Raw genomic sequence first — 27,480 nt, forward strand, 5'->3', positions numbered from 1 at the left:
CTTCTAAAATTTGAGACGTGTATTTGTGAGGATTTTGTGTCTTCCCCTACCCTCCCTATGTTTGTCATTTGTCCCTAATTCTGAACCGTAGCAGCCTACTTAAGAACCCCGCCGCCCCATACCCATTTGGGCAGATACAGGATAAAGAACTGGCCAGTGTGAACAATAATGATACGTTTATGATAAACCAAGTTTAAAGTTTTACTATTGACTTTTCAGGTAAAAGCAAAAAGTGGCTAGTTAAAAATAGTACCATTTGGCCTATCCATAGTCTCTAAACTATGATGAATTAAGGAGCAACCTGGACCTTATGGTTTATTTGTTAGTTCAAATTAAATATAAAAACTTTCTAAAATTATATCACAAATTATAACACTTTTTAGGATAAGTCAGTGGAGAAATATGATTCCAGAAATTTCCGTCATAGCCAAATTTTTGGGAATAGAGCCTGTATTCAATGAGGTTTACGTGTACTGGATTGACTGTTGGAGTAAAACACTATATTGGATTTGCTTAACGAGATCCATCAGATTCATTCTGCTTATCCCTTCAGTTAGAAGTGTTACATTCCCAAACTCTAATGTTAATCCGAGAGCGGTGGGGAGACCTTGTGCAGGTGGAAAGGTATCATGCTGGAAAGTGCCTCTCCCTCTCAGTTTGGAAGTAAGTAAAATTGGTTCTGGTAGGTTCATGCTATGACCATAAATACGCCATCTTTTTGTTTCTCTTTTTTCTCTTAGACGTGTTTTAATATGCCAATGGCTGTGTACCTCTGTGAATGCTATTCTGTGTAGTAAGGTCCTGTGGTAGTCCATAGACCACACAGGACATCCATAATTGACACCTCTTTTAGAAAAACTCTTTTAAGTACCGAGACATTTATCCGTTTGTACTAAGGCTTACCATTCCTAAAAGTTTGAGCGTTTAGTGTATCCTGGGCTCATACCAGATTGCTTAAAGACCATTAGATTAGATTGTTGAGTATCATTTTTTTAAAAACATGTTTGCTTATCACAGCTTTACCTTTTGAAGGGTACCTTTTAAAAACTTTTGTTTTTCATTACAAGTAAGCAATGTTTTATGAATATGCTTAAAGATGTCACATTTTTAATGCAGGCCTAAGTGTCATGGAGCCGTGGCGGTGCAGTGGTTAAGAGCTCAGCTGCTAACCAAAAGGTCGGCAGTTAGAATTCGCCAGCCGCTCCTTGGAAACCCTATGGGGAAGTTCTACTCTGTCCTGTAGGGTCGCTAGGAGTCGGAATCAACTCGACGGCAGTGGGTTTGATTTGGTTTTGAAGTATCATGAGAAACATTGACTTTCTTGTTTGTCTGTAATAGCTACTCCTTGCATTGAAGAGCAATCTTCATGCTTGTGTTCTACTCTTTGACTTCTCTACTTTATAAGTGTGTATTTAGCTAGACTTCTCGGCCATGTGTAACAAAATGCTTTTCTTTGGATTTTGGGAAAAATTGGTATCAGGCTGTTTAGAATTCTCGATTCCCCGTTTGAACTTTGTTTGATATTCCCATTTTTTATGAAAGGTGGGGAGATACCACCTAGAAGACAGGTTTTTTTTTTTGTTTGTTTTTTATTGTGCTTTAAGTGAAAGTTTACAAGTCAAGTCAGTCTCTCATATACACCTTGGTACATAGTCTTGGAAACCCTGCTGGCGTAGTGGTTAAGTGCTACGGCTGCTAGCCAAGAGAAGAGGTCAACAGTTCAAATCTGCCAGGCGCTCCTTGGAAACTCTATGCGGCAGTTCTACTCTGTCCTATAGGGTCACTATGAGTCGGAATCGACTCGACGGCAGTGGGTTTGGTTTTGCGTTTATATACTCCTAGCTGCTTTCCCCCTAATGAGACAGCACACTCCTTCCCTCCACCCTGTATTTCCGTGTCGATTCAGCCAGTTTCTGTCCCCCTCAGCCTTCACATCTCCCCTCCAGACAGGAGCTGCCCACGTAGTCTCATCTGTCTACTTGAACAAAGAAGCTCACTCCTCACCAGTATCATTTCCTGTCTTATAGTCCAGTCCAATGCCTGTCTGGAGAATTGGCTTTGGGAATGGTTCCTGTCTTGGGCTAACAGAAGGTCTGGCGACCATGACCTCCGGGGTCCTTCCAGTCTCTCAGACCATTAAGTCTGGTCTTTTTATAAGAATTTGAGGTCTGCGTTCCACTGCTCTCCTGCTCCTTCAGGGATTCTCTGTTGTGTTCATTGAAGAAGACAGGTTTTTTTGTTTAGTTTTGGTTTTTGTGCGTGTGTTTTATTTTTAAATTCTGTTATCCTTTTTTAGTGCAGTAAATTAAATTTTTTGTTGGATCACAGAATAGCTGTCTTCTCTGTATTCATTTATTCTCTCCACAAACATTGAAGGCCTACCATGTTTTAGGCTCTGGCTAAGATACACACACACACACACAAAATTGCCATTGGGTGGATTCCAACTCAGCGGCAACCCCACATGTGTCAGAGAACTGTGCTCCATAGGGTTTCCAGTGGCTGATTTTTTGGAAGTAGATCACCAGGCCTTTCTTCCAAAGTGCCTCTGGGTGGACTTCAACCGCCAGCCCTTGATTGGCAGCCGAGCATTAACTGTTTGTACTGGCCAGGGACTCCAAGATACACAATAGATTGTCTCTATTTTGTTCCAAAAGTTAACAATCTGTGTTGAAAAAAGTTCTTAACATTTCCTTTTTCTCTTTTAAGTCAACAGGTTCTTGGGAGAAAAACAGGGACAGCATCCGTTCACAAAGTTACAATTAAAATTGATGAGAATGATGTCTCTAAGCCTTTACAGATTTTTCATGATCCTCTTTTGCCAGCTTCTGATTCCAAATTAGTAGAAAGAGCAATGAAGGTAAAAGATCTCAATGTATTTTCATATCGGTTTAATTAGGTGAATATAATACAGCTTAACATATATACTTCAACTTTTAGCACAAATTTCTTAAAATACCTAGTTGTTCCTAAAATCCTTTAGGAAACTTGTTTTAAGTGAATGTTAGTACTTCTGAATTCGTGGTTTTTTTTTTTTTTTAAACATCTGACACTGTAACATAATTTTTAAGATGTTCTTTTAAATTTTGTAACTTAGATCACTGTGACAACTGATTAGTATCTTGATCTCTACTCATCAGAATGCTAATTATAGGCTTCAAGTTATCAGTACCATATAAGTTAAATTTTAACTTTATCTAAGTTTACTTTCTTTTACTGGTTAGCGATTCATCAGTGTGATTCTAACAGGAAGTACCTTGAGGCACATAAACCTCTCGGGCTTTTAAAGTGAAAATGTTTAAATTGCACCTATGATTGGGCTGTTCTTGTTGATGCAGATTGATCACTTATCAATAGAAAAACTCCTGATTGACAGCGTCCATGCAAGGGCTCATCAGAAGCTCCAGGAACTGAAGGCCGTTCTTCGAGGCTTCAATGCCAACGAAAACTGTAGGTTTTTTTTAAATTGACATTCCTGTCTTTTGTTTAAATTAAAAAAAGAAAAAATTAGTATCCACTTTTAGTTTATGAAAGGTTTTCCTTAATATGATGTTTTTCCTGGTACAGGTAGTCCCCGACTTACGATGGGGTTCTGTTCCCATGACTCTGTTGTAAGTCAGTTCTGATGTAAGTTGAATATATCATTTTTTTTTTTTTTTAGTTTTCATTATTACTGCCTTTTATTATCAGTATCTTTATAAATCATAACAAGTGAAGAGCTGAGAATGGTAACATCAGCAACATTGTATGTAGTACGTATTACTAATGATAAAATGTACCCTCCCCCCAAAAAAGGACAGTTGTTAAGTACGGTTCTGTGTAACTCGAATACGTCATAAGTCAGGGACTATCTAAATACTGTTTCGTTGAAGAGGCTGGACATTCCTGCATTTTACCTTGTGATTTACCAAGCTCTTTCTAATTTTTCCCTTGTTCTTTATTATTTAGCTGGGCTCATTATTGCAATGTTTGTATGTTGACTCTCCTTAAAACTTTTTTCCTATTGAAATGGAAGCTCTTTTAACATTTTAATATGAATCTTATCTCTTAGTTTTTCTTCTAGGGTTAAAGCCGCTTTCCAAATATACATATAATGTATTTATAAAATATGCTTCTTTGAGGCAAGCAGAATTCATCATTTGTCTTTTTTTTTTTTTTTTTAAGGTTTTTGACTGGTAACTCATTAACATGGTTCAAAGTAAGAATACAGATATATATATATAGTGAAAAATCTTCTTTTCACCCCCTCATAACCACTTCTATTAGTTTTCTTATGTAACTTTCAGGATTTTGTTATGCAAAATAAGCAAGTTGGAATATATACTTGTACTACTCCCCTCTCTTATTTGGACTGATATTACAAAACCTTTTATAAACGTTATTCTAAATGGAATTACTGAGTCAGGAGACTAACTTATCTTTTTTTTTCCCTCCTTTTATTACTTAACCAGTTTCATGAGCTGGTTTTTCATTTTAGCTTTCTGCTTTTTAACCAAAAGAATTAAGTATTTTTTGAATCAGCATATTTAATTACTTTTTATCTAAGTTGAATTTGTAGTAAGTATATTTAATTTTTATTATTTATTTATATTTACTTTTTTATTATTTGTTTTCTTCTGGTGCCTGACGGATTCTTTTGTTGCTCGCTTTCTATTTGTTCAAGTTGTAGGGACAGTTCTCTGATTTTGGCTCTTTCTTCTTTATGTATGTGTGCATTTATTGATATAAATTGACCTCTGAGCACTGCTTTTGCTGTGTCCCAGAGGTTTTGATAGGAAGTGTTTTCATTCTTGTTGCTTTCTATGACTTTCTTTATTCCCTCCTTAATGGCTTCTATAACCCAGTCTTTTTTGAGCAGGGTATTCTTCAGTTTCCCAGTATTTGATTTCTTTTCCCTGATTTTTCTGTTATTGATTTCTACTTTTATGGCCTTATGGTCTGAGAAGATGCTTTGAATTTGTAGTAAGGATATTTAAAACTTGGTGGGGGGATCAATCATTTTAGAATGTAAACACTTTCGTTCTAGGAATATAGTTTCATAATATCATTATGAGTGTACTTATTATCCCCTCCGCAATTGTTTTTGGCTGTGATTACCTCGTACCTAAAGTGAACAGTCTTTATTGGGATGATATAGGTGAAGTGCTATATAAATATGAAATCTTAATGGTGCTAGTAGCAAAGGCGCACTGCCTTTCTTCATCACAGAGCCCAGCTCAAGTCATTATACTTAAGAAAGCCGCTTCTTAGGATGTACTAGTAGCCCTGGGTTAAAACAGCTTTGATGTAATACATAAAAACACCCCCAAAGAAAAGGCAGAATGTCAGAAAAATAAATTTGTATTTACACAGTGTTTATTCAAGGAAAGTGAAAGAATAGAGGTGAACAAAAAGGGACTAAGAGAAATCAAGGTATCAGCTTATACTTTTAAAGAGACTAGGGAGAAAGGCAGCTTAACATAACAGAAACGAAAATATGGGCCTTAAAAAAAATAAATGAGGAGTATACCAGAAATTTGGTGAATGTAGTGGTTAAATCTATTTTTTGGTGCATGTCCGCCAGCCCCATAAGGGTTTAATATTAGATTCATCAGCTCTTAGTAATTTTAATTTAATTATGCAGTGGAAGTGTTTTCCCCCCTCCTTTTTAATCCTTCAAGCAAAGATGTAAAATACAGACCTAAAATTTATGATTGGAAAGTATAATTGAAACTCTCATTGGGGTTAGAAAGGGCACACAACCTGCCCCTTTGTTCTTTTTAAAAAATCAGCTTTATTGATTTATAATTCACATACAATTCATTTATTCAGTGTTTTTTAATATACTTAAAAGAGTTGTGCAATCATTACTGTAATCTAATTTTAGGATGTTTTAATCACCCCCAAAAGAAATCTTATACCCATTAGCAGTCACTCCCCATTCTCTTCTTCCCCCAGCCCCTGACAACCACTGATCTACTTTCTGTCTGTATAGACTTGCCTGTTCTGGACATTCCATACAAATGGGCTCATATAATATGTGATCTTTTGCATGTTGTTTTTAACAGAGTTTTTAAAAATTATCCATGTTGTAGCATGTTTCAGTACTTCATTTTCCTTCTTATTGCTGAGTAGAATTCCATTGTATGGCTAAAATACGTTTCATTTATCCATCAGTTGATGGACACTTGGGTTGTTTCCTCTTTTTAGCAATTATGAATAATGCTGCTATGAACATTTGCATACAAATTTTTGTGTGACCATATGTTTTCATTTCTCTTGGGTAGATATCAAGAGGTGGAATTGCTGGATTACATGGGAGCTCTATGTTTAACTTTTTGAGGAACTGCTGGAATGTTTTCCAAGGTTTCTGTACCACTTTACAACGCCACCAGCTGTGTATGAGGGTTAAAATTTCTCTACATCCCCCTTCTATATTTTATAAGTGTCCCCATTTTGGGATTCCTTAAGACCCTGTTGCCTTTAGATACTTAGAGCCTTATATATGCCAAAATGGTTGTATTTTCTTTTCTGTAGAGAAAAATACGGACATTAGTGGTCATGAAATATGTTCATAGGTGTACATGAAAATATTTTCTGTGTTTTGGACTGTGTTCTGTATATTCTTCTTCCACACCCTATCTTTTTAAGAATATTCAATTTCGACAATTAGGTTGAAATTCTAATTGTTATCCTAATTACCAGAACTAATTTTATTCCATTGCTATACTTAAGAAATGGTTTCGCTTTAAAGAATTACAGTAGTACAGAAATATTTTAAAATCCAGCAACCCTGCTTCAAATCTGTAATCAAACCTGTTGCCGTCGAGTTGATTCTGACTCATAGCAGTATCAATGACTCAAACTGCCAGCCTTTTGGTTAGCAACCGAACTCTTAACCACTGTGCCACCAGGGTCCAAAGTCTGTAAGCACTTTTTATTATATTTGAACAAATTTGTCACACTCCTCTGAATTATAAAATACTGTAAAAGAAATTCCTGTTTGTATCTTTCTGTTCTGTCTTTTTCAGGTGAAAGGTGTGCTGGACCTGTATGTTAAACATTTGTATACAAATATTTATTAGTTATACTTGAAAGCAATTTAGTTTTATCTAATTAAATATGTCCCCTGCATTCTTTTGCTGTATTGATTTGTTTGATAAATATTTCTTTTTATAGGCAGTATGAAAGGTAACTTCATTTTAATTATTGCAAATTATAATAAGGTTTTAGTTTGTTTGATTCATAAAGCACTGTGGCTATGTACATTTGTTGAGCACTTTTTTTTTAATAATTTTTATTGTGCTTTAAGTCAAAGTTTACAAATCAAGTCAGTCTATCACATATAAGCTTATATATACCTTACTACATACTCCCATTTACTCTCCCCCTAATGAGTCAGCCTGCACCCTTCTTCCAGTCTCTCCTTTAGTGACCGTTTTGCCAGTTTCTAACCCTCTCTACCTTCCCATCTCCCCTCCAGACAGGAGATGCCAACACAGTCTCAAGTGTCCACCTGATACAAGTCACTTTTTTAAAATTGTAGTAAAAATATGTATAACAAAACTTTTGTCATCTCAGTATTTTTTTGCATGTACAATTCAGTGGTATTAATTACATTCATAATGTAATGCAACCACCACCACTTTCCATTTCCAACTTTTTCCATCACCGTTAACAGAAACTGAGTTTTCTCTAAGCAGTGACTCCCGTTTTCCCCCTCCCTCCTGCCCCTGGTAATCACTAATAAACTTCGGTCTCTAGACATTTACCGAGTTCTAGATATTTCCTGTCAGTGGGATCATCAACATTTGTCTTTTTGTTACTGACAGCACTTTGTTTTATAAAGCACCTTCACGAACTTGTCATTTCTTCCTCCTAATGGCCTGTTGTGTCGACGGGACGATATTATTTTCTTGTTGCACAGAGCAGTCACACTGATGAAAGCCTGTGCCTACGTTACCACTCTTGTCCCTCCCTGGCTTTCTTCTGTGCCATCGCTTTAGAGGAACTTGGTAACCAGAGGAGCATATTCCTTTTACAGTTCCTCAATCTGATCAGCACCTGGAGTGCTTTCACTGCTCTGCTCTTTTACTGGATTTTGTTATGCCAATTTGTGGGATTAAGGGAAAAGTTAATTGGGCCTGATGAAAAGACTATGAAACTGTAGATGAAGTATATTGGAAGCTTTGGGGATATGTGTTTAGCAGTTGCCTTTGTCCTTTCCTCATCTGTGACTTGAAAATGAGGTACATAAGTGACTTGGGAAAAAAAAGTTTTGTTTCTATTTAATAAATAATGTTAAATAGCTTTCAGTTTTTTTTTTAAACACATGGGCCCTAATTGCCAGAAAACCTCTCTCTCTCTTTTTTTTTAAACAAAGAATGGCATTGAAAATCTTCAAGCCATAGATGAAATTCATTTTATTTACCAAGCAACTGATTTTCTTCCCACATATCAAAAAGAAAATCCTTAAAAATTGGCTTATTATGAACTACCAAGTGAAAGTAAAACTAACTCAATTCAGATAGGGGTATATTTGCTTCAAGTCAACTTGAAAATTACATTCTTCCTTTTGAGGTACTAATTTACATAATAGTACTATTCCAAATTTTGCAAAATCATGTTTTTCCTCTAACATTTAGGATCATTCCATAATTGCTTCTTTTCTACTCACTGAGAAGTAATTGTTTTGGAAAATATTCAGATAGAAATATAATTTTTAATTCTTAACTGTTCAGCTTCCATAGAGACTGCACTTCCAGCGCTTCTTGTTCCCATCTTGGAGCCCTGCAGTAGTTCGGAGTGTCTACATATTTTTGTGGATTTGCATTCTGGAATGTTCCAATTGATGCTTTATGGACTTGGTAAGCTACCAAATAGTAGTCACTCAGTATAAGAAAAAAAAGTTAACAAAAGCAAAATAAAGGTGTTTTTGCCATTAAGTATTAGAAGGAATGATAGTAGGCGGTATAGAAAGTAGGTATGGGATGAATAACTCTGGCTGATGTCTATTCCATGGGGCTCTATTTAACTATACTATTTTGGGTTTTAATGTACCAGAAATTAAACGTCCCAGTATGAAGTATATTCATGTTATTTCTTTTATGTTAAAATATTAATGTTGATAGCTAATGTTTTGTAGATCTCTATCGAGTAGCTCAGTTTCTATTTTACCATGTGTTGTTGGGTGACATTGAAATGAGTACAAGGAGGTCTAATGTCATTTGTGGCTGAACTTATTTATGACAATATAAACATCTAAGATGACTTAATAGGAAGTCCTGGAAGAAGGGAGTTTTTTTTTTTTCTGGCTGATGATGAATGGTTTCTATAATAGAGACAGAAAATCTCTAATAGATCTGTTGGTTTAAACACAGTAGAAATTAAAGTTTGATTTCTGACTTGTTCTGTTACTAAGTTCTGAAATGATGACACGCTAGAAACTTAGTGTTTTTGTATTTTTAATGGAATAGTGTTCTTGAATATATTAGCATATTTGCCATTTGAAATTAGTATTAAGCTAGGCAGAGTGATTAAAAGGTTTTCAGGTTATATGGCTGTAAAGATTGATTTTTCTGTGAGCTGCTTGTGGAAAACTGAACTTGTTACTTTGAATCATATCACATTTATGATAGCTAAATGACTAAAAAAGTAACAGATTTATGAGTTGTCTTTTAACTATGTTTCCAGACCATACTCATAAATAAAAAACCTAAACATATAAAAATGAGAGAAGCAGAAAATAGCCACCTATTGGCAATTATTATTTTAGGAGATGTTTGCTCTTCTAATGTTTTTATAATTTTTTTCCTCTTGAAATCGTATCTTGCTTTTTTACTCAGCATTCTTTTATTAGCATTTTCTAGTGTCATTCAAACCTCTAAGTGGCATATTTAGCAAACTAATCTTCATCTTTACAGCTCTTGTTTATGCCAGAGACCATATGTGTTTACTAAATAAACATTTTATGGAGTTTTATAGTTTTTATATATTTTAAGGTTCTGAACCCAGTAATGCTATGAGTTTTTAAATGTTTATGATAATTTAAAAATATTAATTAGACTAAGAGTTTTGAGAATTAGAATATAGGCAAAGAATTAATTCATTTATCTGCCACTTGTTCTTCCTGCCAGTGTACCTTTGTTATTAATTGGTTTCCTTAACTAATTATTTTGCTAAACGTTAAAGGGGGTAAACAAATCAGGTTGGTTTATATCTAGTGATGCATTTACTTTAGCTTTTCTCTGATTCAAAAACAGCACTATTTTCTGCCTTGGAATACCTAGGTAAAGATTTTGTGTCTCGTGTAAGCAATTAAGTAACGAAGTGCTTTGTTCTGTAGACCAGGCTACTCTAGATGACATGGAAAAGTCTATGAATGATGATATGAAACAGATCATTCCTTGGATTCAACAACTTAAGTAAGCTTATTTACTTAGCTAAAGACTAAAAATGGAAATGTGTTTTGGCATGATATATTTTCTTCTCCATTATTACTTCGATCCGTCACTGTCCTTAAGATTTCTTGAACGCCTTTGGTACCTTAGAATGTAAATTCTCATGGAATCAGTCCAAAATGGCAGTTCCTTGTTTCAAATTACCCTCTAGAGCAAGTGTAGTTATGAAGACTGTGACACTCAACTGTCTTTCCTTGCCACATTTTCTCATGTACAAGCACTTTACAAATCACTTACACAATGAATTTTACTGTATTAAGTGTTCTCGGCAATAGCCTTATTCTTATCTGAGATAATCTTCATGGTATGAATCTACCAGATGACACTTTCAGAACAGTGGTTTCTGCTTCTCTAATACTGTCATTCAGTTTGTCTCAGAATCCTTTGAATGCCTCAAACTGTTAATTATGATTAACAATAGTTAATAAAATTACAAAGAATAAAAATAAATTAGAGATCAAAACCAAAACTGGCAAATGAAGAAGTGGGAGAGACTAAAAGACCTCCCCCGCCAAGAAAAAAAGACTTCAGTGAGATCTCTTGCTTTTGTGATCATCTGTTTGAGGAATTCAGTATAAGCAAGTAATTTTTTCGTTAAGAAGGCATGTTTTTTAATGCCATTAGATGATATTATACGAGACTTTTTTTGAATAGCTGTTTATGTATGAAAAAGGGCAATCATTCTGAGTAACAATTTCTAAAACTTTTAGTGTTTTAGTATCATTTTTTTGTGCATTTTTGGGTACGTGTTGGCTAAACAAGCAAGGCTGAAATACTTAATGTACTTAATAATTTACTTCTTACATCTTGAGATTGTTTATCTGGCAGTTCCAGCTAGCAGAAATATAACCTAAAACCAGAAAGCTAAGGCAATGTGTATCTGTACTTGAACTCACATAATTTATTTAAAAAAAAGATCCCCTCATTGTCACTTTATAGAAAAGTGCTTCACAAATGATCTGTGGTGAATGACCAGTTTATTGCTAAATCTGTCTTGGGGCATTAATTTTTTGAAACAACTTTATTGAGGTATAATTTACCGTAAAATTCACTCATTTCAAGTCTTCAATTCAGTGATTTATATGTTACCACAATCCAGTTTTACAATATTTAGAACATTTCCATCACTCTAAAAAGATGCCTGTTTACAGTTAATTCCTAGTCCCAGCCCTCTACTAATCTTTCTGTTTCTGTAGATTTTCCTTTTCTGGACATTTCATATAAATGGAATCATAAAATATGTGGTCTTTTTGCATCTGGCTTCTTTCACTTAGCATAATATTTTTCAGTGTCATCTGTATTGTAGCATGTATCAGTAGTACTTTGTTCCTTTTCATTGCTGAGTAGAGTTCTGTTGTATGGATGTACCACATTTTGTTTATTTATTCACCAGCTGATGGACATTTGGGTTGTTTTTTTACTTTTTGATTGTTATGAATAGTGCTGTTATGAACATTTGTGTGCAAGTTTATGTGTGGACTTAACATTTTTAGTTTTCCTGCTGGGTTGTATACTAAACTTATGTTAAACTTTTTAAAGAAACCGTAGAACTTATTTTCCAAAGTGGCTGTGTCATTTTATAGTCCCATCAGCAATGTATAAGGACTTCCATTTCTCTGCATTCTCGCCAACACTTGTCCTTGATTAAAGCCATCCTTAGTAGGTGTGAAAAGAGCCCTGGTGGCTCAATGGTTGAGCACTTGGCTGCTAACCCAAAGGTCAGCGGTTTGAACCCGCCAGCAGCTTGTTGGGAAAAAAGACCTGGTGATCTGCTTCCATAAAGATTGCAGCCTAGAAAACCCTATGGGGCAGTGCAACTCTGTTGTGTCATATAGGGTCAATATGAGTCAAAAGTCAACTCGATAGCACACAACAACAACACAGTGGGTGTGAGGAGGGATCTAATTGTGGTTTTAATTTACATTTTCCTTATGACTAATGATATTGATCACCTTTTAATTTGATTAATTTTTTGGTAGTATGCAATAAAAACAAATTCTAGGAAAAAACGTAAAAATGTACAATATATAAGTCTCAATTTGTTTTTATTATTAGAGTCAACAGGTGTAAAATTACAACTCAAATATAATCAAAATAAACATAGGAAAAAATAAAATTAGAAAAACTATACATGCTTTTAATTGAAAGTGTGCATATAGGCAATTAATATAGAAAATCACTCTTGCACTCATACATGTTTTGTTCTACAAAATCATAACAAATGAAGCAAAAAGTCAAAAGAGTGAAATAGCAATTCTGCATATGCTTTGGAAGGAATACCTTGTATGTCAATATTTAAAAATTTTAATGTGATAGATGAGCTCACTTCTTGCTTGTTGTAATTTATCCAATCTAGGTTGGATTGATGTTGATGCTAATCGTGGGAGATTTTATATATCTATATCTATCCATGGAAACCCTGGTGGCGTAGTGGTTAAGTGCTACGGCTGCTAATGAAAGGGCCGGCAGTTCAAATCCGCCAGGCGCTCCTTGGAAACTCTATGGGGCGGTTCTCCTCAGTCCTATAGGGTCGCTATGAGTCGGAATTGACTCAGCGGCACTGGGTTTGGTTTTGGTTTTGGATATCTGTCCATATACAGTATTTGATATAATGTATATCAACTGTTTCTGTGTTTTTCTTTTAATAACATACATAGTAGAGTACCAATATCTCACAATAATATGGTGATGTGAATAGAAATAGAGATTTTAAAGCCACTTTAGCAAATTCAGGATATTCGTTTTTAACTTTTATCCAGAATGAAGCAAGTGATGGTATATTTTCAGAATTCATCTTTATTCTTTCATCAGTAACCAGTTCCAACAATTTATCTTATAAAGTTGTAGTTAAATTTGTCTTTCAGTAAGAAAAAAAATGGTTTCCAGATTTTATACATTTTTGTGTAACAGTGTCTTAGTCATCTACTACAGCTATAACAGAAATACTACAAGTGGATGACTTTAACAAAGAGAGATTTATTCTCCCACAGTCTAGTAGGTTACAAGTCCAGATTCAGGGTGTCAGCTTCAGGAGACGGCTTTCTCTCTGGAGGAAGATTCTTTGTCGTCAATCTTCCCCTGGCCGAGGAGCTTCAGGCGCAGGGACCCCAGGTCCAAAGGACGTGCGCTGTGCTCCCAGTGCTACTTTCTTGCTGGTAGGAGGCCCCCAACTCTCTGCTTGCTTTTTTTTCCTCTTTATCTCTTCAGAGATAAAAGGCGGTGCAGGCCACACCCCAGGGAAATTCCCTTTACATTGGATCAGGAATGCGACCTGGGTAAGGGTGTAACAATCCCACCCTAACCCTCTTTAACATAAAATTATAATCACAAAATGGAGGACAACCACACAGTACTGGGAATCCTGGCCCAGTCACATTGCTACACACATTTTTGGGGGGACATAATTCAGTCCATGACAGCTGGCAAACTATTCTTTAAATGTCATATAGTATAACTGGGGTGGGGGGGAGTATAACATGGTTTTACTGCACATGTCTAGTACATAGCTTGCACAACATGTGACTCGCCACTCGAATGTTACAATACCCGGACTGGTCTGTACTCTATTATTCAGCAATTATTGAGCTTGGATATTACAGTATTGTTATATTGTTGTAAACGTTTCAAAATTCATATTCTCATTTTCTGTAGTTACCTCATTGTGGATCAGTAAGAGTATGTGAACCAGTCACTTTATCCCTATTTCATGTATTACATGGTTTCTTAGCCTCAAGGATAGATAATCAAAGGGAATGAAAGGAGTACTGTCATGGATTGAATTGTGTCCCCCCAAATACATGTCAACTTGACTAGGCCATGATTCCCAGTATTATATGATGGTTCACCGTTTTGTCATCTGGTGTGATTTTCATATGTGTTGTAAATCCTATCTCTATGATGTTAATGAGGCAGGATTAGAGGCAGTTATTTTAATAAGGCAGGATTCAGTCTACAAGATTAGGTTATATTTTGAGTCAGTCTCTTGAGATATATAAGAGAAAAGGGAGCAGAGAGACAGGGAGACCTCATTACCACCAAAAAGAAGAGCCAGGGGTGTGCATCCTGCGGCCTGGGGTCCCTGTGCTGAAAAGCCCCTTGACCAGGGGGAGATTGATGACAAGGACCATTCCCCAGAGCTGACAGAGAGAGAAAGCCTTCCCCTGGAGCTGGCAACTGAATTCAGACTTCTAGCCTCCTAGACTGTGAGAAAATACATTTCTGTTTGTTAAAGCCATCCACTTGTGGTATTTTCTATTACAGCAGCACTAGATGACGAAGGCAAGTACCATAGTGAAAGCATCAGAGTGAAATCCGGTGGCTTAACTGAGTGGAGGAAGAGAAGATATTCAATACTTACTGACATCTGCTAGGTATACCATAGGCACTTTATACATACACAATATAAAACCTCAGAAAGGATAAAGTATGGGGACTACTTAGTACAGGGGCAGGCAGCTTTTTATATGTTATGGCCAAGAACATTCTTGGTTAGCAGCAGAGTATAACACTTGATGTCAAAGCCTACCCAGTATCCTCTGAAAAACATGGCAAGGAGATTGTAATACATTTCCACAAAAATTAGAAACTGCACAGTTGTCAGGGGAATTAATATCTGTGACATATACATCTCCACTGATACAGAAAATATGCTACTTTTACACTTATTGTTTATTCTATTTTGTTTTATAAACACTTCAAGCATTTTATAAAGAATGTTGAGGTTAGTTTGTGCTCCCTTTAAACCACAGGAAATCTGCCATTCCCTACAATAAACTGATACAATGCCTGAGCCTTACTATTAGTAATTCTTCCTTGTGACTAAGCATAATCATTCACATTGCAGTTTAAATGCCCTAAATTAAAACAAATGCTAACAGTCCAATAGAAAACTATGGAGAACTGATTGATCATTATGGTCATGTATCTTCTTACTGTTGTTGTTGGTTGCCATGAAGTCGGTTCCAACTCATGGCAACCCCATGTGTGCAGAGTAGAACTGCTTCCTAGGGTTTTCAAGGCTGTGACCTTTTGGAAGCAGATCACCAGGTCTGTCTTTCAAGGCACCTCTGGGTATGTTTGAACCTCCAACATTTTGACTAGGAGTCCAGTGCTTAACCGTAGCCACACTCAGGGAGCCTTTTACTACTAGGTCAGTTAAATTTTAATTAATTGGTCTTTTAATGGTCTTTGATAATATATTTATAAACCAGCAGCACATAGTTAATCCTAAAAGTCTGATTTTATGATATGAATTATCTCTTTTAAATTAAGGTTTTGGCTTGGACAGCAGCGTTGCAAACAATCTATAAAACATCTGCCTACAATAAGCAGTGAAACATTGCAGCTTTCCAATTACTCAACGCATCCTATTGGCAGCCTTTCTAAGAATAAGCTGTTTATTAAACTTACCCGTCTTCCACAATACTACATTGTAAGTATGCAAAGGGGTGATTTGGGCAATCAAGTTCAGTAATTCTATTAGTGTCTTTCATGAGTTATTTAATTTAACTTGCAAATATCTTTTATTAAATATTTGACTCTCATATAGTGATTTTCTACTTGGGTAGGGATGGAGGAGAGAGGAACATCATATCTCTAAGAAATTATATAATTATCAGACAGGGTTGGGGAACATAAGCTACGCCTCCATCCCTTACCCTAGAATCGTCCCTATAGTGTGGGCTTAGTTTCTGATTGGAATGAGGCATCTCCTCTGTATAAGAAGAAAAAATTTGAGAGCAACTACAAGGAAGGTTTGGAGATATTTTGATATCAGATAAACTTGTTTGATTTTAGTTGAATACTAACTTACATAATACAGCCTTAAATATGGGCTGGCTGAAGTAGCTTTATTTTCTTCTCCTTGATTGATAGCCTTTTCCATTTTATTAATCAATAAAATGATTAGAGCACAGTGAGATCTTTTCCTACTCTTTTTTATCTTTCTAGGTGTTTTCCGGTTAGTTTTTTTTTTTTCTTTGAGATCTTTGAATTGATTAAAATTGGCGAGAATTTGAAGTACGAACTCACCCTGATTATATTTCCCTGCTTGTAGAAATTTCCACGTACACCAAGTAGATATTTTTGGCTAAGAATCTAAGGTGTTTGAAAATTTTAATTCAAAATTCTTGGTTGAAGGTAACAAGAGTGAATATTTTAAGGTTTTGAGCTATACTTTTTAAAGATACTATCTTAAAGATACCATACTATACTGTTTATTTTATGTGTAGCCTGACGTATCTTAAGTTTGGTTACCTATGTAGATTAATATGTCTGTCATGGATGTGAATTTCAAAACACCAGCTATGGAGCTACATCTGGCATACAACAAAGTTCTCAGTGAGCTGCCTGGTCTACATGTGAAATGATATGCAGAATGCATGCATAATAACCATACAGGGAAACCCTGGTGGCGTAGTGGTTAAGTGCTACGTCTGCTAACCAAAGGGTCGGCAGTTTGAATCCACCAGGCACTCCTTGGAAACTCTACGGGGCAGTTCTACTCTGTCCTCTAGGGTTGCTGTGACGGCAACGGGTTTGGTTTTTTTTTTTTTGGTGAATGTACAAAGATCTCTTATATTCAGCCCTACACAAATAAAATGGTTTAATTTATTATTTTTTGATCTTATTTAGCCTCAACAAGAGCCAGACTTTAATTTTGATGGCCCGTGGTTTATTATAAAGCAATAATTTGTTTCACATGGTTTAGACCAAAACCGAATGTATGTTACCCCCCATCCTCCTGATTTATTACTTAGGACTGATACATTCATACAAGTGGAAAGCACTACTGTCATGGACGTTCAGAAGTTGATCTCTCTTTAAAAGAAGATCAAATTGGGAGGACTTACACTAACAGATTTCAAGACTTACTATCAAGCTACAGTATTTAAGGCATTCTGGTATTAAAGTAGGATAGATTTATAGATTAATGAGTCAGAATAGGGTCCAGAAATAGATAATGCATATATGGCCAATTGGTTTTCAATAAAGGTATCAATATAATTTAGTGAAGAAAAGGTGTCTTAAAAAAAAAAGTTGATCTCTCTCTACATGTCTTCCTGCCATTTTTCCTTTTTTTGTCAGCTTTATTGAGATATAATTTACATACAATAAAAATTCAGCCATTTTAATGTATGAATTTTGATGAATGCATAGTTGTGTAACCCTTAACCTCAATCAGGACACAGAACAGATGCAACCTCCCCCCTCAAATTCCCTTGTGCTTCCTCTCTATAATTAAACCCTCTCCGCACCCTCAACTGGTTACCACTGACCTGGTTTCTATCTCTGTAGTTTTGCCTTTTTCCATAATGTCATATAAATGGAATCATGCAGTATGTAGCCTTTGAGTCTGACTTCTTACACCCAGCATAATGCCTTTAAGATTCATCCATGTTGTTGCATGTATAATAATTCCTTTTATTGCTGAGTAGTATCCCATTGTATGGATGTACCCCAGTTTATTCACCCATTGCCGAACATCTGGGTGGTTTCCAGTTTGGTGAAATTATGAATAAAGTTGCCATACACATTTGCATTCAGGTTTTTATATGAACATAACTTTTCATTTTTGGGGGGTTAGTAAGTAAGAGTGGGTTTGTTGGGTCAGTGGTATGTTTAGCTTTATAAGAAACTTCCCAACTGTTTTCCAAAGTGGCTGTACCATTTTGCATTCCCATCCACAATGAATAAGAGCTCTAGTTGCCCTGCATTCTTGCCAGCACTTGGCATTGTCACGTTATTTACCTGTTTATTTATTTTAATTTTAGCCATTCTAATAGGTGTATTGTGGTATCTTATCTTGGTCTTAATTTGCATTGTTCTAATGATTAACGATGTTTTTATATGCTTATTAGCCATCTGTATATCTTCTTTGGTAAAGTGTCCATTTTACTTTTTGTAAATAATATTGTGTTTTAGGCAAAAGTTTACAAGCAAATTAGGTTTCCATTTAACAATTTTTTACAAATTGTCCCATGCCATTGGTTACAATTTTTACAATGTTTCAGCATTCTCATTATATCCATTCTGTTTGTTCTGTTTCCATTGATACAGCTTCCCTTCCCCTCCTTTCCTTGTGATCCTTGCGTTTGAATAAATGTTAACCGTTTGACCTCATATAGTTACTGTTTAAGGGAGCACCTTAGTCCCTGGTGATACTGTTTATTTTATAAGCCAATCTGTTATTTGGCTGAAAGGTGACCTGCAAAAGCAACTTCAGTACGAGGGCGGGGAGGGAAAAATACTAACTAGACAGTAGATAAGTGGTAACTTTGGTGAAGAGTAAGACAGTACACAATACTGGGAAGTCAGCAGAACTTGACCAAGGCAAAGTCATAGAAGCTTCATAGACCTATCTAAACTCCCTGAGGGATTGAGTTACTGGACTGAGGGCTGAGGACCATGATCTCATGGGACATCTAGCTCAGTTGGCATAACATAGTTTATGCAGAAAATGTCCTACATCCTGCTTTGGTGAGTAGAGTCTGATGCCTTAAAAGCTTGTGAGAGGCCATCTAACATACGTCTACTGACCCCACCTTGTCTGGAGCAAGGGAGAACAAAGAAAACCAAAGACACAAGAGAAAAATTAGTCCAAAGGACTAATGGACCACATGAACCACAGCCTCCACCAGACTGAGCCCAGCATGACTAGATGGTGCCTGGCTACCACCACTGACGGCTCTGACAGGGATTACAATACAGGGTCCCGGACAGAGCTGGAGAAAAATGTAGAACGAAATTCAAATTCACAAGGAAAAAAAAAAAAAGACTAGACTTACTGGTCTGACAGAGACTGAAGAGACCCCGAGAGTATGGCCCTCAGACACCCTTTTAACTCAGTACTAAAGTCACTCGTGAAGTCACCCTTCAGTCAAAGATCAGACAGGCCTGTAAAACAAACAGTAATACAAGTAGTTCAACCATGTATATAAGACTAGATAGACATACCAGCCCAGGGGCAAGGACAAGAAGGCAGGAAGGGAAAGGAAAGCTGGATGAAGGGAAATGGGGAACCCGAGGTCGAAAAGGGGAGAGTGTTGACATTTCCCAGGGTTGGCAACCAATGTCACAAAATAATATGTGTATTGTTTAATGAGAATCTAATTTGCTCTGTAAACTTCCACCTAAAATAGCTTCAAATCCAAGTTCAAAGGTTATCTTAGGGTGAAAGTCTCAGGGGTTCCTCTAGTTTCTATCAATCCAGTAGGTCTGATCTTTTTTAAAAATTTGAGTTTTGTTCTACATTTTTCTCCCATTCTGTTGGGGACCTTCTATTGTGTCCCTGAGCCAGAACAGTCAGCCATTTTACTTTTAATTCGCTGAATTCTCGGGTGCATCAGTGTGATGCTTAGGTATTGACCAAATACTTTCCTTACGAGTGTGCTTGGAGGTTGTGGAAAGGGAGAGGAAAGAGTGTGTATTAGTTAAGAACCTTTTCTAATCACATTTATTTCTGTCACTAAAGTATGTAGGAAACTCTTCTTAAATTTTGGCTAGCCTTTAAAGATAGTAAGCTGATATAGTTGGTAAGAACAAGGTCTCTGAAGCCAAACTTCTGGAATCAAAGCATGGATCCATCACTTGTTAGCCCTGTGACCCTGGGCAAGTAACTTTCTTGTGCGTCAGTTTCTTCATCAGTAAAATTAACATAGATAATACCTACTTCACAGGGTTATTAGGAGGATTTAATATTTTTTTTTTATAGGTAAAGCACTGAGGACAATACTTGGTGTATAAAAAAAAAAACCCCGTTGCCGTCGAGTCGATTCCGACTCATAGCAACCCTATAGGACAGAGTAGAACTGCCGTCTGGTGGATTCAAACTGCCGACCTTTTGGTTAGCAGCCATAGCACTTAACCACGACACCACCAGGGTTCCCTTTGGCATATTATAAGCCCTATATCAATGTTGATGTTGTTGTTATCCTCACAGGGACCATAGTTTTCAATGGAAAAATCAGGGTTTATTTTTGTATGTTTCCAAGTATGAGAAGTAGTTGCCATTCTAGAAAAGCTATACCTGATGGACTTAGGCCTAAACGTTTTTCAATTTATAAGCTAAAGTATGAATATCAAGAACACCTAATGCTAATAGTTCAAATGCCCCATTTGCTATAGGTTATGATTACTTTAAGAAGCCCTGATGGTGCAATGGCTAAGTGCTTAGCTGCTGACTGAAAGCTCAGTGGTTCAAACCCATTAGCTGCTCCACAGGAGAAAAGATCTGGCAATCTGCTCTTGTAAAGATTACAGCCTAGGAAACCCTATGAGACAGTCCTACTGTATCCTAGAAGGGTGCTATGAGTTGTAATTGACTCGATGGCACACAACGATGACAACATGGTTGCTTTTACTTTTATCATTCTTTAGTCTGATCCATTTTTTGAAAAACCAACTATTCTGTGTATTTACTAGGAATACTTCTTTTGGCATTATGATTAATTTGTCCATGTTTTAAAAAAAAAAAGACATCTACGTTAGATTTATAGTTCTGAGCCCCGCCTATATAAGAAGGAAAATATACAACACTTGTTTTTACTCTGAGTTTCATTTCTGATTTGGGCCCTTTTAGGTTGTGGAGATGTTGGAGGTTCCCAATAAACCCACGCAGCTGGCATACAAATACTACTTCCTCTCTGTGACTGGTACAGATCGTGATGACAGCCCTGTCACGGCACTTGTGCTGCAGCAGTTCAAAGAGAACATCCAGGACGTGGCTGTCCGTACAAAAGCTGGGATGCAGCCCAGAGCCGGTGCCAAGCGCAAGGTATGCTCACATATGGAAATGAGCACAAAGTTTTTGTGTGTTAAAGTCATTTTTGTTGTCTTCTTTAGCCATTTTTAATATTGGGAAGACTTAAATATGGTTTGTAAGAGACTGGGCAGCAGTAAGGCTTAGTATCATTGTCTACATTTTCTTGAAAATTCTTCTCTTTTAGTTAATTAAAATTACTTATATACCATTTTCCAGAAGAGAGCCTGTTAAACACACAATACCAAACCAAAACCAAACCCAGTGCCGTCGAGTCAATTCCGACTCGTAGCGACCCTATAGGACAGAGTAGAACTGCCCCATAGAGTTTCCAAGGAGCGCCTGGCGCATTCGAACTGCCGACCCTTTGGTTAGTAGCCGTAGCACTTGACCACTACGCCACCAGGGTTTCCAAACACAGTAGTTACTATTAAATTACCAGTGTTTGTTCAATGTACATTTTGTTGAATTAATATAACATTTGGTTAATCCTGAGCATTGTTACAGTAGTTTACTTGCCTTGGCTAATTGCGTCACATGCACTTTTTTACTCACATGTGTTCTTTCTTTAAATTCTAGTTGTCTGGTGATCTGTGTCCAGTAGAACCCAAGAAAACCAAACGATCAGGAGAAACGTGTGCCTTCAATAAAGTTCTAGCTCACTTTGTCGCTATGTGTGATACAAATATGCCGTTTGTAGGACTTCGGTTGGAGGTAATTATTTTGAACAATTTTGGGTACTCTACATGAGAGAGTAATTTTTAAAATGCATCACTAAAGCTGCATGGATCCCATTAGGAGAACCAGAATTGTTGTGATCCTATTTTGGGGGGTTAGGAGGTTGAACTTATAGCATCTTGTGATATACGTGTAAAATACCATCACGACTTAAAACTATTTTGTGTGTATGGGTTAAGATTCTGGGCCTTCTGTTCTTTATGGGAATGGGAACTAAATTCTTCCCAGTTAAAAAATGAACTACTCCTAAGAATTGACATTTTACTTGTATACCTCTTCATAGGAGCCTTTAGAGATGTTGCGCTTCCTATCTACTTGACTGTGTTCTTAGACTTTTATCATCATGTCATTTGGATTGGTTATATAAATGTTATTTAGTTACTAGCTGTGCAGTGGGAAGGGAGGATACATGGTACCCAGGGACAATGTAATACATTTGTATCCTCTCCCTCTGCACTTTCTCCCTCTCCTTTACCCATAGGCTAGAATTCACAAAAAATTTCTTTGTAGTGCCCATATAGACTAAGCACCTATGTATTCCCTCTGTCCCACTTCTCTGTACTCCTATCCTTGTTGTGCACATAGAACATCTAAGAACATTCTGTAATACCCTACTGAACTCAGCCAAGCTCTTAAAAACTTATCTACTTTTTCTTCTCTCAGTGAAAATTCAAGCTATGTTAAAGACAAAAGGCAAGCACGTTTGCTGCTTAAAATAATTTTTACTGAGATATGAATAACTAAATCTAATCTTTCCAGAGATGTTTTTTATCTCTGATTGATAGAGTGGTAGCAGCATTTTTAAGCCCTCCCCCTCTTTGCTTCCTTTTGAACCCAAACCCCTATTGCCTGTTTGGTCAGCAGCTATTTTGCTAAACCTCTGCTCTATCCAGGCCCCAAAAGCAGAGGTCACTCAAATATATAGAAAAAAAACCCCAGTGCCGTCGAGTCAATTCTGACTCATAGCGACCCTCTAGGACAGAGTAGAACTGCCCCATAGAGTTTCCAAGGAGCTCCTGGCTGCCTTAAATCCTTTCTGGAACAAAGTGGGTATAAATAGATAGTCTGTCATAAAAGACCTGGAAATAATTGTCAAAGGCAAGCATTTTATTGGTAGGTCAGATGACTTCCTGGCAAACCTTAGTAACCTGTAGTTCCATGAACAGGGTTTCAGACACTATCCCTGCATTCATCTTTTTAACTCATTTTCTGAATCCTTTCAATTGGGCAAGATATCTCATTGGGTAAATGCATACTTTGGAAATCTTTTCTTCTTGGGTTTCACCCAGGAAATTGTTTAATTTGTTAAAAATAAAAGTGTATTCCAGAGATGTTGTAAACTAAAAGATACTGTTATCATTAGAAATGAGATATGACCATGAGTGAAACCTTGTTGCAAACAAACATGATAGTTTAAGAATTATACAAGAAAACAAATCTTATTTATAGTTGCCTCATTTGGAACCACCAGATTTGATTCCAGATTATTTTGTCTAACTGCAAAAATTAGATCAGTCACCCAGATTTTGAAGATTGGCCACCTGTGGAGGTGTTTTTGTTTTGTTTTATAAGGAGAGGTTCTGGGGCAGCTTTGAGCTTCACTGAAATTGCTGTAGCTTCCCAGGAAATCAAATGATGGGGACATTGCTCATGCCTAATAAGTTGTAGCTATAGAAAAGAACAGAGGCCATGAGAATAGAAACAATAGTACTTAGAAAAGGTAGTTTCCTTTTTTTTTTTTTTTAAAAAAAAAAAGTCATTTCCTTTATAAAATTGGTGGTCTGACATAACTGGGTTTTTTTTTCCAGTTGTCCAATTTGGAGATCCCACATCAAGGAGTGCAAATGGAAGGTGATGGCTTCAGTCATGCAATCCGTTTATTAAAGTAAGCCTCTGTCACGTGTCTCATTTGGTGCCCCACATTGCAGTCACATTGCCAGAGAGCTGTTCCTCTCCTTCCATGAGACAGCATAAAGCAGAATTCAGAACCTGTGGGTCTTGGACTTCTGCATAGAGTTATTAAGGTCTGGAGAGGATTCTCTTTAACCTGTAGAGTGGAGATCCAGCACCACTTGGTATTTTAGGCTGTCTTTTCTCTGCACTTCATTCATTCCACAGAAATTTATGGAGTGCCACTATGTGTCAGGCTTGAGTCCTGTTAGGGCCTTTTCAGATGCGGGGGGGCAGGGGTGGTTGGGGGGTGGTTCATATAGCAGGGGGAAGTGCTCTTTCAGAAGTAAGGAAGGGTATCCCTGAGGAAGTACCAATTGTACTTGGACTGAAGGAGAGGTCAGAGTTAGCCAGAGGAAAGGGAAATAGGGTGAGGTCCTAGCCAGAAGGGATAAATGCTAATGTGAAGGCCTGGAGGCAAGAGAGAGCTGGCATCCTGGAACTAAAAGAAGTTTAGCATGGCTAGAGGTAGAGAGAAGGCTGGAGACGTAATCAGGAAAGGATCAAATCTTGAAGGGCTTTGTAAGTGTCCTTAAGGAATTTAGGATTTATGTTAAGAGCCATAAAAAGCTATTAGATAATTTTAAGCAGAAACTTGAAAGCCCACCCTGATAGCAATATGGAGAATAAATTGGAGGGGAACGAGACTGAAGTAGCAAAACCTGTTGCTGAAATGGTTCTCACTAGTGTTGTTGGTAGCTTGGATTAAGGTGGTAGAGAGAGGTAGACAGGTTCCACAAGAATTTACGTGATGAAACATGCAAGGACTGGTGATTGAATTGACATTGGAGGTGAGCAAGAGGGGAAGGTGGCAAAGATGACTCTTAGTTTTATCTTTAGATGGTGGTAGTGCTTTCTGAGATAAGGGACACAGAAGGAGATATGAGTTTAAAGGGGCTTTGCTAAGTCTGAGGTGCCTAAACATCCACTTGGGTGGGCAGGGGCCTGTTTCAAGCTCAGATAACAGGTCTGGACAGGAGAAGTAGATAAAGTCATCACCACGGTGATAATAATTGAGCTGGGGCAGTAGATTAGATCTGGGGAAAAGAGTATACAAAGGCAGATGGGCAGAGGGGTTGGTTCCAAATGGTTAGTGGGCAAGCAACCAAAGAATGCTTAGAAGTAAAGCTAATGCAGCACATATGCTTTATAAAGTGATCCAGTGTGAACTGTTGCAAAGTAGAGTACCATTAAAAAGGTCAACCTTTTTGGTCTAGAAAACATTTTTTTTTTAAAACATTTTATTGTTTCTTAGATGTCACTGAATAATATAAGTTATATAAGCAATTTTTATTTATCAAATTCCTCTGTCTACTGAGAAATGGCACCTCTGCAATTTGAGCAGCAGGGCTTTAACTTGGGATGTCTGAGAATCTTTTTTTGTGGAAGATGGAAAGGGCAAGCAAATTCAAGTTCTGGCTCCCTGCTTCTGGAGTTGAGGGGTAGAAGTGTTTGTGTGTGTGTGTACTTCCGCCTGTGTGTCCCTGTGCTTGCTTTAGATAAAGAGTGAGTACTAGAATAGCTCCCTTTCCTGGCTGACTAATCTGAACACCATCTCTGTAAAAAATTTCCAGGAGAAAGAGAGCTGGTCTTATAATGGAAATCAATAAGAAAAATGTAATACTTTTAATTGCCTTTGGTTTTGAATTACTTCTACCTAAATTTTTTTTTTATTACTCTTCTTGGCAACTGCAGGAAAATAGATAATGTAAACATTTGTATTCTGTTCTCTTAGTTATATTATTCATGTTTTGCAAGGTTTTAAAAATATCTTGCTCAGCGTTTCTACAAGACAAATTTTGGAAGAAATGGAGCCCTATTTCCTCTTGAACTCAAGAGAACTCATAAACAGTACTACATAGGAAGGAAGCACTTCATATTTCTTAGCTTCAGTATGCAGCGATTTTCAAAGACAGTCTTCACTATACTCCTGGCTTTTCTTTATTTAAAACTTATAGGAAAATATGTAGAAATGAACAAATTAAAGATACGTGTTTATCTAATAAATGCTGTCCAATATTGGAGCAGGGTATAGAAGTGAGGAAGAAAAAAATACATAATGAATGTCTAAACATGATTCTTTTAAAATTAAAATCCTTCACAGATCTGATATGTAGTTACGGTAATGCATTTAATCTCCGGAAACTCTTTTAAGCTTTTGGTCCTAGATAATGTTAATATTAGATAGGAATATGAGTTGATACATCAAAGCTTTAAAGTTGAGCACATTTTTCTCCTATGTCGAAAATATGTTCTGTTCTTGTTCAGCTTTATCTCCTTGAAAAGCTGTTGAGCAGGCCTCCTTGATGTATCTCTGAAAAGTGTCATAGTGAGCTCAGCTCCTTAGATTGCTATGGTTTGTGAACCTGTTGCCTTGTGCAGATTCAGAAGAGCCTTGACCACAAAGGAGACTTAGGTCACACCTTTCAAGAGCTACATGCTCACCTAGTTCTACAATAACAGGCCAGTGGTACTGTGATCCTCTAGCTACACCCACAGGTTTTTTCATCCATTGGGTTTTCTTCCCCTCTTGTAGCTTGTTGTTTGCATAAATAGGCACAGCTCTTTTTTGCAAGTTGTGTGATTCAGCTTGTCCTTCCGCATAAGCACATGCAGCCTTTTTAAAATTATCTTCACTTTCCTTTTAGGCCCAATTGCACTCTTTTCACTAGCACTTTCACTGATCTCACTGCTTTTGCACTACGGGGAGATGCTGTGGTTAATGATGTTTGTAAAACCCCTCAGAACGAAACTGACACACAGCACAGAATTCTAGGGTGAAAGCATCGTGTGGCCTGCTGGCACAAGAGCACTGGAGGATCAAAGCTTAGTTCCCCAGCCTCTTCAGTACTCAGAATTGCGAGATAAAAACCAGTAAGGAGTGGCTGAATAGATCTGAGGATCTTTTTGAATTGATAGAAGTTTTAAGATAAGGTTAATCCATTGTTCAGGAAACCTCTTCCTTGGGTCTTAATTTTTCAGTGAATAATAGAAATCACTTCAATATTTCGTAGTATTTTGAGTTTGCAACAATTGTGTTAGGTTTCCTTTTGGAGAACCTGTTTTTTTTCCTCATGTGATCGTGCTGGGAGGATTAAAAATAAAAAAGAAATTGTAGTTTAATTTTATTCTCACTCTTACGTTTATAACTTTAAAAACAGGTAAATATTTTACAGGTTCCTTGAAGTAGAGCCAGTTATATCTGTATCACAGCTTAAGAAAGTGGTATCAAATGCGTTTTCAGGATCACGTTGTCCCTGAGAGCATGAATTGAAAGGAGTCTTACCTTAGTTCTTACTTGCAACCATGCTGGCTTCTGCGTTTTCATTTTCTAAGCAGATAGACTTCATGAAACAACCTATTTTATGTAGAAGGAAGAGAATGTACTATGTTTGTATTTTCAAAATTGAGATTAAAAAAATCTACCTGAATTGGCTGCTTTATAACTCCTATGGGTTAGGATTAAGTTTTGAGAGTAAGGGTAGGCAAGTCCCCAGTATACATATGAAATTGAAAAACATTTATGCTATTTCTGTAATAACTATACAAAATAAAATTGTACAAAATCTTTCTGGATTAAAAAGTATGTAGTAT

At 36.8% G+C, this 27,480-nt stretch overlaps 1 protein-coding gene across 2 annotated transcripts in view; it reads left to right on the forward strand.

Annotated features, from left to right (window-relative positions):
* Positions 1–27,480, forward strand: part of MED14 (mediator complex subunit 14) — a 79,904-nt gene that overhangs the window by 20,098 nt on the left and 32,326 nt on the right. For both annotated transcript variants that reach the window (XM_049871342.1, XM_049871343.1), the window contains exons 8-16: positions 531–663; positions 2,710–2,860; positions 3,339–3,450; positions 8,721–8,846; positions 10,325–10,403; positions 15,711–15,870; positions 21,019–21,213; positions 21,778–21,912; positions 23,745–23,821. In XM_049871342.1, coding sequence (XP_049727299.1) covers positions 531–663; positions 2,710–2,860; positions 3,339–3,450; positions 8,721–8,846; positions 10,325–10,403; positions 15,711–15,870; positions 21,019–21,213; positions 21,778–21,912; positions 23,745–23,821 — 1,168 coding nt within the window. The remainder of the gene's footprint in view (positions 1–530; positions 664–2,709; positions 2,861–3,338; positions 3,451–8,720; positions 8,847–10,324; positions 10,404–15,710; positions 15,871–21,018; positions 21,214–21,777; positions 21,913–23,744; positions 23,822–27,480) is intronic.

This window comes from Elephas maximus, chromosome X (genome assembly GCF_024166365.1).
Source record: "Elephas maximus indicus isolate mEleMax1 chromosome X, mEleMax1 primary haplotype, whole genome shotgun sequence".
NCBI lineage: Eukaryota > Metazoa > Chordata > Mammalia > Proboscidea > Elephantidae > Elephas > Elephas maximus.